General features: G+C 39.2%; 1 protein-coding gene across 3 annotated transcripts in view; it reads right to left on the bottom strand.

The window, feature by feature from the left end:
* Window positions 1-12354, bottom strand: part of LOC136676821 (alpha-ketoglutarate-dependent dioxygenase FTO-like) — a 182556-nt gene that overhangs the window by 111049 nt on the left and 59153 nt on the right. For 2 of the 3 annotated variants that reach the window (XM_066654064.1, XM_066654065.1), the window contains exon 8: window positions 349-473. The exons of the other annotated variant lie outside the window; for it this stretch is intronic. In XM_066654064.1, coding sequence (XP_066510161.1) covers window positions 349-473 — 125 coding nt within the window. The remainder of the gene's footprint in view (window positions 1-348; window positions 474-12354) is intronic. 3 annotated transcript variants of the gene reach the window in all.

Raw genomic sequence — 12354 nt, 5'->3', positions numbered from 1 at the left:
AGGAGAAAAATAATCTACATTTTGCCCATTTTTATTTTATTACATCATCTGAACACAGCAGCTGTCCTTCACACTGTGTAGAAATGGCCAATAGAAAAGCTCCAATTGACCAATAGAAATGCTTGGAGATGTTTTTCATTTAAATTTTTTTCCTGACGCTTCAAAACAAACAGTGATTATTCCGACTGGTCATTTTCAAATTAAATATATATACATCAGTCTGTAATATTTCACTGTACTATTATTACCTTTGACCCCCTGTATGTGTGTGTGTGTGTGTCTGTCTGTCTCACCATTCATTTATATTCGGAAGTGTCTGTATGTGTGTGTGTGTGTGTGTGTGTGTACCTGTCTCTCCAGGTCTGTCTGTGTTGTTGTCTGTCCGTCAGAGCATTTAGCAGAGTCTCTGCCATATCTCTTCTGTTCTCCTGAACACTGCTCTCATCCTCCACCACAGCCAGCAGCAGCTGAGTCTATCACACACACAGACATAATTTTAATGTATAGAGTGGTTACAAATAAGCTGTTACACATTGGTTCTGTTATTTTTGATCTATTCACAACTGCTTATTAAATTTAAGCACTTGTTGGAATGAGGTCAATCTTTTTTATACAAACGATATCCACATCATCTTATCTCCATAATGCGCTTGAGTACACGTTTATGGGCTTCTGGGAGTTTATATAAATGATGGAGATTCAAAAATGACCAAAAAGTCTTGGTATAATTAAGTAAAATATGTGCAATTCATTATTAACTTTAATTTTCAATGTAATCGTCCTTAACTTCATGACCTTTGTGAGACCTAGCCATTGACTTTCAATTCTGTGAAAAAACAAACAAAAACATAAACAATTTGTCTTTACTCAATTAAAACGATAATTTATTGCTACCATCAAAAAACTATCCACAGATATCTTTCTTCAGATTTGGGGACAGGTAAAAATCCCTTGGGGCTAAGCCCAAGCTGTAGGGTGGAGGACTAATTTTAATGCTCAAGGTAGGTCAACGTAATTGTGTTACGATAATGGCTATGTATTCATAGCATCTGCGTCAATGCTAATAATCAAAATGAGCTAATGTTTACCTGATATAACCTCAGAAAGTTTAACTTCCTAGAACCATTATAATATTAACCGCAGGATTATTAGATTGTACAGATACCAAGATCTTATTAAACACTCTTTGTTTGTGTATAAATATTCATTCATTCATTTAGCATAACTGCTTTATCCCCAGGTTTGCAGTGGGTCCAGACCCAACACATCCTGGACAGGGCAGCAGTCAATTAGTCAAACACATACACTCACACCTATGGATATTTCTGACATCTTTTGTGTTTTTGTGAACTGTGGGAGTAAGCCCACGCAGACACAGTGAGAACACACCAAACTCCCTACATACAGTGACTAAAGACAGTGTTTGAATCCACAACCCTGGGATTGCGTCAGCAACCACCGTGTTGCGTTAGGGATCATCTGCTTGAAATGCATTTCTAGGAAAATGCCCCACTGAGTAGTTTTTAGCAGCCAATACATGCTCAATATTTGTGGACTAGGTGGGGTGTGTTTTGAAATGCCTAAACAACTTAATTTGTTTTAAAAAAAAAAAAAGTCAAAGCATGAACCCGTATGTGTTTTTCGTCACTCTTTTATGTTGAAACAAAATAAGATAAAGAAAGCCTTTTTTTGAGTAGGTGTGCCCAAACATTTCACTGGCACTGTCCTTTCAAAATATATCAGTAAATGATAAACAAGAAGATAAAAAGGCAAGCCAAGCAAACATTTCACTGTTTACACAGAAGATACGTAGGAATACTTACTCGTGTTTACTTTTTAGTACATCTTGGAATTGGAACAGCTATTTATTTTATCCAATGCATCCTCGCATTGTTACAGGTAAGAGTTTATCACAGGACACCTGCCGTCCTGCGCAGAACTAATATTTAGCTACTGATGCACTGTTGCACATCTGTATGATTTGGGAGCAGAGCTTACCCAGAAGCACTGGGTGCATGGCAGGACACCCAGGAAAAGGTGCCAGCTCATTACAGGGCAACACACACACACACAGTCACTCACCTGTAAAAATTTCTATAGACAATGAACCTAACAACCCCAAAGAGAAATGTGAAGAACTCACTGAACTCATTCAAAGAGGCCTGATGTGAGGGTGAAACCCAGGACCCCAGGACCCTGGAGCTGTGTGTCACCACCTGCTGAACCACCATGCCACCTCGCTTTGTAGCAGTGTTCAAACTGCTCAAACAACAGGCTGGACACCCATGACCCTATACATCAGCATCAATGACAGAGTCTGGAAGGTTGGGGGAATCAGACCATGCAATCAACTTCTAAGACTGAATAATATCCCAGAAGACGTGTCTTTTTAAGAAACAGAGGCAGGTCTCCTGAAAAGAATGGGAGCTGTAAAACAGGTACAGGGTGGACGAAGGAAATACTAACACACATTCAGGTAATATTTAGTTCTTCAGGCTGATGTGTAACCATCTGATAAATGCATGCTTTGCTTTATTCTGTTGCTGATGCTGAAAATACGACCATCAACAACAGACCTCCTCTGCTTGTTTCAATCAACTTAACATCGACTGACATGATGCATTTGTTATCACAGGGAAAACTCTGCTTTCTAAGTGTCCTGTAACTTTACATATCTTGTTGATCTCACGGTCAGCAAAATGTACATCGCTGAAACGTTTCCTCTGGAGTCAACCTACACTGTAGCTACACAAGGTTTTTAGCAGCAACATCCTCTAATTCATCAGCATCAACACCGCCCACAACAAGCGTCCTTATCAGCAAATGAGGGAAGTGGGCATTAGTAGCAGCTGTAGAGAGAAGCACTTAGCCTCGCTGACTGTTTAACAAATCAATATACACTCATTCCCTTAAGGCCAGGGGTCAGATCCATTCAGGACTAGCCCTGCTGGCTGTTAAAAAAAAAAGTCTACAGGAACAAATAGCCAGACCTCAGCAAGCATTTAGGAGGAAAAGTAAATTGCATTGACTGCGAGTGTCTAAGGATCTTATTGACACATACTCTGTGTGTGTATGTGTGTGTGTTTGTGTGTTAATGATACACAAATATGTCTAATGTAATGGAGAAGCATTTAGCTGTTCAACAAGCAGTCAAGCAGGGCTTAGAGTGAGCTGCTGCCACACAGGATAACGTGAGAGGGAAGGCCAGACAGGCAGAGTGTATGTGTGTAAATTAAATGTGCTTTTCGTGACTGAAAGCTCCTTCTCTCCCTTTGACGTCTTGTTATGAGCGAGGCTTCTCCTCCTGTCACAGTCTTTCGTTTCTGTCCGTTACGCTCCTCTCCCCTTCTTTTTCTCCAAGCCCATGATATCCAAACCCTCTTTTCCCTCTCTTAACGTCACTCTGGCAACCAGCCGCCCGTCTCCAGCCTGCTTGAGGGAAATAAAGGGGATATTTGTGTATTTGCGCATTTGCATCCTATCGTCTGATGGATAGGACAGGCCAGTCAATTGGTGATGACATGTGAGCACTGGATGTTTAAAGTGCTGTTTTGTGTGTGTGTGTGTGTGTGTGTGTGTGTGTGTGTGTGAGAGAGAGAGAGAGAGAGAGAGAGAGAGAGAGAGAGAGAGACTAGGTGAGTGAGATCATGAAAGGTATCCGAACACAATCAGGTACTGGGCATCAGAAAGCAGTGGAGGGTCTGCAGAGGCAAGGGGGTTAGTAAGGGCTAGGAGCTTCAAATCCGCTTTGGAATCAGGTTCCAGGTCTGGTTTTGCTAATGTCCAGCTGGTATTATACTGCTAATGGACCTGCCTGGCCCGGTATATTCACATACAAGTCGGCCATTGTAAAACCCCAGCCTGAAACCTGGATCAAAGTCTGGATTTGAACACCTCAGGAGTAAAGTGTATCCACACGTCGCGACCGTGACATGGACTAAGTGTAGAACCTACAGATCTACAATAGATCTGTTCATCTCTCCAAAAGAGACATACAAGTTCCCTAAGGTCTACCTCAGATTTGTTCCTGTATATTTACCTTCAACATAAGGTTGAGGCCTAAAAGACAGCCATTATACATTAACTGATGTAGGAAGACCCTTTAACTGCCATTATTCAGAGTTCATGACATAGCCTTGCATGACCAATGTATGTCAAAAAGAGAGGGTTTTATGGGGTTTGATGATTGGTCGAGGCCCCACTATATTACCATGTTGCTTCAGGCATTCATCTCCGTGATATCAATAAAAACAACACATTATGATGACTTCTATTGACAAAAGAGAGACGAACTGGACTACAGTAATGGGACAGACTTATCATAGGATTCATGTGTTTTTTTCCATCCCCTTGGCACAGGTGTTTAAAATCAAGCATCTATTCATGAAGTCTGGCTTAATAAACATTTAAAAAGGATGGGTCAAACCAAAAACTTCACTGAATTTGAGCATGGTACTGTAGTAGGATGCCCATGTTGTAATCGATCAGTTTGTGAAATCTCTTCCCTCCTTGATATCCCATGATCAAATATGAGTGGTAACACTGAAAAGTGGAATTGTTTAGGAACCACAGCAAGTCAGCCATAAAGTGGCAGACCACAAAGTTACAGAGCAGCGCTGACTCAGTTCCTAACCTGCTGTTCTGGCTGCAAAGTGGGAACAAACTACATATTAATGCCAACTGATTTATAATAAGATGGCATGAAAGCTCCTGTTGGTATAATGTGTAGGTGTTACTATATGTTTGTCTATACAGTGTGCCTTATGCCTAAATTTGAAGGTTAAAAAGGTTCAACTGTTGTTTTATTTGACATTCTTCACTTTTTCGCTTAAGTTCTATTGTCCTTAGTTATAAATACATTAACATTGTGCTCAACTGCATTTACTGTAATGTACAATGGAAAAATGTGCAGCTTTTACACCTGAGTGATTAGTCAGCATGCGCATAGTACACAGCACATAGTAACACATCAGAGTTAGGGACTCATTTGCATATCATACATAACTACTAAGGAAAATAGTTAGCGAATAACACATTCACGGCCCTAACACATTGCCTCTTTCCCATAAGGAAGTCCCTGTCCTCTTTACCTTAATCCTGGTGATTGGCAGCTGGAGAAACTATGCGAAAGTGCTTTCAGTATTGGTTCACTTCGCTTGTTGCACAACAGCCTCACTCGTCCCCCTCTCTCTCTTTCTCTCTTTCTTATCCCTCGTTCATGCATGAGACACTACTTCTGCATCTCGCTCAAGCATTACCTGTCAGAGAGTCGTTTAACCCTTCTCTGCCCAGGTGAGAAAGGAACAGCCAGAAAGAATCTGGAGCCTCACGAGTACCGCTTGATGAAGAAGATCAAAAAAGGGCAAGAGGTCATTCTGCAGAAAGACATGAGTCGAGATGGAGTCGCTTTAGACTAAACACAACGACAGCCCAGGTTAAAAACACACACCAGAACCGGCATGAGTGAACTCAACTCAGCCCAGGCTAAGATGGCTGAGGTAAACAAAGTGGAGCTGGAACCTTAAAAGCAGGTCTGGGTGCATTTGTGTTTGTTTTAGTACATTTTCATCACATAAATGTAACTTTGTTTGAAAACCACAGAAAAGAGAGCTAACATACAACGAAACAGTCCTGACGTTGTTAAGTGATGTTTGTAAAATGGCATTTTGATTTTACACCATGCCATTTTACGAAAGCTACACTTTTTTTTGTTTTGTTTTGTTTTGTTTTTTTCACTGAAGAAGTAAGTCTTTTTTGGCTAAAGTAAGGGTTATGTTTGTGTTTATGTGAATGTTTGCTTTACATAAACACACAGAGGAATGACAAATTAAAAGGAAAAAGTGCCTTGGTCCAGACTCTACACACTATGAAACTGTACTTGAGTGATGGCTCTCCATTCATGTGAAAGATATTCCTTCAGTTGTGAGCAAAGCATTTCAATACAATTCCTAGTATGTGCTCAACTGAGATCAGATCTACTGCAAAGGCTAAAGAAAATGCTTTATATCATATTCATACTCATTAAACAATTTAATGTACCTTTGGAATCCTGTTTTATCATAGAATAAAGGTGATCAGTGCCCCTGTAGCATTACAAAGCCCATCTGATCATAGCCCATGTTTCCACATCTCTGTATACAAATGCTTATAATTTTTTGCAACAATGCACTGCTTGCCTTTAGAATTAAGTTTTTGAGTGTGTAATCAGTTCACAGTTTTTTAGACACATTAATACTTTTACAATTTATAAAGGTCAATGATAAAATAGATAAATAAAATATGTATTTTTATGTATTTCTACATTTTCTAGTTCACAAATATAGTAAGTGCAAAATACACCCAAAAATAAAATAAAATAAAATACAATTCTCAATAAATTACTGATATCAAATGGATAAATATTCAAATCCACAAAAGTTAAACCTATGAATGAGGAATCCCAACTCTATTTCAAACCTGTATAGCTATAGATTCTTGGTAGGCATCAGTGATTCAAAATTTGGAATAGTATAAAAAAATAGTATATATTTTACCCTTCCACTGTATATCTTTCCATTGTATATAACCTGTGTGTGTGTGTGTGTGTGTGTGTGTGTGTGTGTGTGTGTGTGTGTGTGTGTGTGTGTGTATTTACACCAAGCTGACGGTAGCTGTCCTCAGCTGGTGTGTGTCTGTATGTGTGTGAGGGGTGAGAGAGAGGACACTGGACCCTGGGAGGTGGAAGTGTGTATTTGTACAAGGAGGCCCACACCCCAGTTTAGTCCATTCAAAAAACAGTGGATAGTAAACACACACACACACACACACACACACACACACACACACACAGATCCCAGTTACTATGTGATGGATGATGATGTTCCAAGCTACTCAAACTATAAATGGTCAACACTCTTATCTACAGACGGGATATAAAACACACAAGTGAAAGATGACGCATTACTTCTGTGTACTGCTCAGGCATTTGTACGTATCTATGTTCCCTTTTCCTGACAACTTAGACTTTACTCCTTGATTCCAAACTGCTTTTATGCTCAGGGCATGATGTGAGCCATCAGAGGGTAGTTCTGATGTATTCGTTACTGTTATCAAATGTACAAATAAATACATTTAAATAAATGAATGAATGAATAAATAAATAAATAAATAAATAAATGGATGATATAATGAATGAATGAATGAGTAAACGTTCAATCCCCTATCTATATGCAAAGTAGCTACAAAATAATGATTTCTGAATGAAGATTTTGTGATGTCATACATTAGTCACTACCATTTACCCTGACATTCCAGGGAACATTTCAGTCCAAAATGCATTTTCAAAGCACAACACAGATATAAGTCTTTAATGTGCAAAAAAATGGAAGACAATGATCATCTAAAATAAATCTTGAGTGTTGTTAGTACATGAAACCACACAGACATCAAAACTGGGCTTCTAGGCAATATTTAATAAGAGAAAATGCATAGTTCAATTTCTCCAGGAGGTTCTACCCTAAAGATGCAATACCCATTGTCCTCTCAGTGGCCTTTTCCTGGACAGTGCTCTTTCCTCAATAAAAGGTGATCCACTATTACACAGAACCATGATCCTGAGCTAAATGAGTGCAGTCACAGGTCGCTCCAGCTCTATCATATGAACAACTAGGGAGCTATAATCCAACTTGTGTGTGTGTGTGTGTCTAAATGGCTACATCCGTTATATAATTAAATGCAGGAAACCTAGTAGAAGCATTTTTGTGTTCTTGTAGCATGATACACTCAATTTCTGCATATTTAGGGCTTTTTCGGGTTGCTCTTTGTGTGCTGTTCATGACATAGCCCCCATTAAAAAGTCAATAACACTTTATATAGAATCGCTTTAGGTACACATGCTTGGCTTTTGTAGCTTGGTTTACAGGAACAAGTTATATAATGAGAAGTAGTGCAATCTCTTAACTGCATTTAAGGCCAGGCCTTTGCCTGTGTGTGTATATTTCTGTATGTGTGTGTGTGTGTGTGTGTGTTCTCTGATCCCACCCCACCCCAGTGATTGAGTGCTTGCCCTTTCAGCCAAATTGACCCCACGAGCTCTTGGAGAGCCATCAATCGCCCCCTCCCAGACGCAGAAAAGGGATTATATGAAGTGTAAAACATTAGAAAAATGTGTCTGCAACATCACATCAGCGTGTTTTGAAGAGGAAAGGGGGTCTGGACAATAGAGACAGCAGCGGTTAAAGGAGAGCCTGGACGAGGGTGAGCGTTTGAAGGCTTTGTGACAGTGGCCGTAAGGGCCAGGGCCTTTTGTTGGGCTCTTACATGGCTTCAGACAGCTGGACATATGCTTTCCCCTGCGGTAAATGAGGCAGAAGCAAACGGCTCTGTTGTTTTCTCCTCTTTTTTTCCAAGCCTGGGAATGCAAAAACAGGTTTTAACGGGGAGGAAAGGCCAGCTAGTACTGGCCATCATCACGTCCGACACCGATCACGTCTCATGCCACAGAAGACTCAAGAGAAGAGAGAGAGAGGGAAAGAGGTTTAATGGCTAAAACACTTACTTCCAAAATAAATGCAGTTTGCAGATGTGTGCTGAAGAAAGAAGGGACGCATATAAAGCCACTGGGTTAATCTGTGCAAAGGTAAAAGTCACACAGCACTCTCCATTTATTTACTTTCCAGTCAGAAAGACCAGGGCATGTTATTCAGCCACGGGGAAAACGAGCCTTAACAACTAAATATCATATATCTCCTATTTAATAGGTCTACTCTGCTTTTATTTATATAATTATTTATTTTACAGCTTCAATAACATCATAATCCATCTTTAAGTTCCTCAAAAGGAAGCTGCAGGGATATCACACTAAACTTAAAGTTCAGTCTTAGAAGTTGGTTCCATTTTCTGCTTCTCATCATCCAAAGGATCTCAGTAGACCCTCTGCTTGACTTACACATGTTCTTTTTATTGTTCCTTCTCTGAGTAACAGCTTCTCGACCCAAAGCACTGAATTGTCTCCTTACAGTGGAATGACAGACACAAACACCTGTGGATTTGTTGAGATCTAAAAGCAAGCTTTAAAGGATATTCACAGGTTTGTCAGTCTACTACGTCTTACACCGATGTTAGGGGTCCCCCTTTCTCACTGAAAACTAAATATAATATTCTGCCGTTGTGTACTTTTCCAATAACTGCCTGAGTTTTATCCTGAGAGTTTGTTAGGTACTGTTATTTTCTCTATACTTAGATTATGTATGACCACAGTGACCTTATAAAGCCTTCCTATCAGTAAAAATATGAGGTTGCAAAAAATTCTGTTCCAAGAAGAAAGAAGTAAACATACTATGTGCTGTGTAAATGTTTAAATATTTGATTTCGTTTTTAATCTGGTTATATGCCAGCGTATCCTTTATCAATGTGAATTACAACACCAGTGCCATCTTTCTAAGAATTTGCTTAAAATGAAACAACTGTGAAAACATGAAAAACACTGTCACATAACACAAATATGTGTTCAGTTGCTACATATGTGGCATACTGTTATTCTTTAAAAGACAAATAGAATGAAGTACAGAGAGAGTCATGTTGATTTAAGAGTTGCTTTTAAGGAAATGTGAGGATTTAAAGATGGTAACCGGTAATGTATCAGAACCATGCTTCATTAGCTTGTAAGATATTGGAAGATTAATGAAGTACATTTCACTGCATTAATGCCATATACACGCCTTTCAAAGCCAACAGATCACTGTACTTTTCACACTACACAACTTGTTTTCTCATAATCAGGAGTTTTTCAGTATTTATGGCTTCCACAATACATGACTGATCAGTGACACAGGTACCACGCATGAAACATATCTTTTTTTCTTCCAAATTACACAGAAATTATCCATTCTCAGTCTCTGCACTCACTGCCAGTAACAACACTTTTCGCACTACTGGAGTTAGAGTTGCTGACAGGTCCGGATATCAAACCTGTTAGATATTTTTCATGGATTTTTCAGGCATTGGTGATCACTCAGTAAGCTCTCGGATTGTGTCTTTCAGCAGTTTACACATAGCGACTGAGCCAGCGCTGAGCGAATGCCTATTTGCCTCCGGCCTGAGGGTTATGTCTGCAATCTCCAAAATAAGTCAGCGACTGGAAAATCGGTGCTAAAACGAGGTAGTGTGAACCTGGCATTAAACGTGTAGTTCCCGATTTGGTCCCACTTTATATTAAGTGTCTCTATTAACTATAGTTACACATAAACAACATACGCAACAATGTAGCTACTGATGAATTAGTACCTGTTACAGATGGATTACAGTAGTAAAGCTTATGTGATTGCATATGTATCAACTTCAGTTTTGCCTTTTGTAATTACACAAGTGGATCTTCATAGTTGCAACAGCATATTCTCTCAGGTAATTACACACATGAATTAGCATATGTGTAATTACATTAGTAATTAAACTGAAAAAAGATTTATTTTCTGGCAAATATGTATTAACTTACATTAAAACATTAAACTGGATTTGCCAAAGTTTCTAACATTAAGGTAATATTTATGTTATTGTTGAGACATTACAACCAGTTTCAGCTTTAAACCATGCTGTGATAGTACAGTGGATGTCCATAACTTCATAATGTTATGAAATAACTTGTGTTACACTATTGTTATTAATATTTTTTTACTACTAAGGCAAAAACTGAAGCTGATACACATATGTAATTAAATAAGCTTTACTACTGTAATCCATCTATAACAGGTACTGTATGTGTGCTCAAAACCGGTCTAATGTGTTTGCAAAGCCCCAGTGTCTGTAAATGAATGAAAAAACGAACTGGCTTGATCCGTTGCGCTAGTTTTTCTCTCTCTGCTCATGGCAGAGGCACCTGGAGTTGTTTTAGACAACAGACAGAACTCCAAACGTTGAAAAGCATGAACCAAAATGAGGCTTGCACTATTCCTGCTCCATAGGATCGTAATATTGACTAATGTTTCCAGTTTCTGATCACATAAGGTGGAAATGCCTCCAAACTCAGGAGATGGCTAACCGAGTTACTGAAAGGTGCTACAAAACCTAACAACGAGTTACAAATAAGTGTCTGTGGTAATTCAAATGGTGACTAAAACTTACAGAAAAGTTCAACTTCAGCCATGTACAAGCAACCGTTGTTATTTTCCGTCAAACATACTGTTCCACCTTAGAGCTGCGTTTCCTCACAATAACAGACATTCCCTTTAAGTAGACAACTGCTTTTTTTCACTTTTTTTTTGCACCTATATAGGCTGAAAAATACATGTTTATGTACACAATAAAGCCAAAACCTACAGCTCAGATTCTAGTGGGAAAATGCTTTACACCACTCCAGCCGACACTTGGCATTGCACATTGTGAGCTTCACTTTGTGTGCAGCTGGTTGGTCATGGAAATCCGTTTTTGGCAATATATACAGTATAGCACTTATATACACTCCTATATTGTTCACACACACACACACACACACACACACACACACACACACACACACACAGAGTCCCTATCTGTTCCTGGATCTGCATGATGAATCAAAGCCCTAGATAAGAATCTTATATCTATCCCTGCTCTTGCCAGGGAAAGCTCTTTGGCTGCAGGAAGGAGGCCAAAACCTTCCCTCGGTGTTCCTTTCCCCAGCTTCATTTTCATTGCCTAAAGAGCGCTAACCCTGTAAAGGAATCATCATTTATCCAAACCCTGAGGTATTTTCATTACATTAGAGTTTCTCTACGGTGGCTGCAAAGTGACATTTGGGAAAACAGTCATGATTGACTACAGTTAGTTTTGGCCCGCCGCTCAAAGGAAAATGAAACTCAGCCGAAGACTTGCCACCATGAGGCCATGAAGCTGAAGAGCTCATACAGCTCACTGAGGAGCATGAAGTTGTTGCATTGTTGATGTCCTTGTGTACACTCCTGTGCAAAATAAATTGGCCAATGTTAAAATGGCAAAATATGAAACCTTTATCATGAAACTAGCGCGAATGAATAAAGTAACTTCAGGAATGTCATAAAATAATTTTTGTCTAATGATACGCTTTTAATATCTTTGCATTGAATGGTGTAGCCAGAATTCTCCCCATTATTATAATATAATATTATATCATTTGATGTTTCCTTGATATCTAATGCTAGATATCTCACTTCAGCTTGGCTAAAGGGCCTTATCTGGTGTGTGATTACATATACAATTCATGGAGAACATGGGACACTAACTGCATTGCCACCGTACCATCCTCAAACAACAGCCAGAAACTCACAAAGAACAGGCAACTTAGAAATGAGTGTGTAATATCTCTTTGCTTAGAGAGTCTTGCTTCATCATCAGTCAATTTTATCAGTAAAATGTCCTACTGTT

Source organism: Hoplias malabaricus, chromosome X2 (genome assembly GCF_029633855.1).
Source record: "Hoplias malabaricus isolate fHopMal1 chromosome X2, fHopMal1.hap1, whole genome shotgun sequence".
Classification (NCBI taxonomy): domain Eukaryota; kingdom Metazoa; phylum Chordata; class Actinopteri; order Characiformes; family Erythrinidae; genus Hoplias; species Hoplias malabaricus.
The sequence above is the reverse complement of the archived record's forward strand: the minus strand, read 5'-3'. Positions and strand labels throughout refer to the sequence as shown.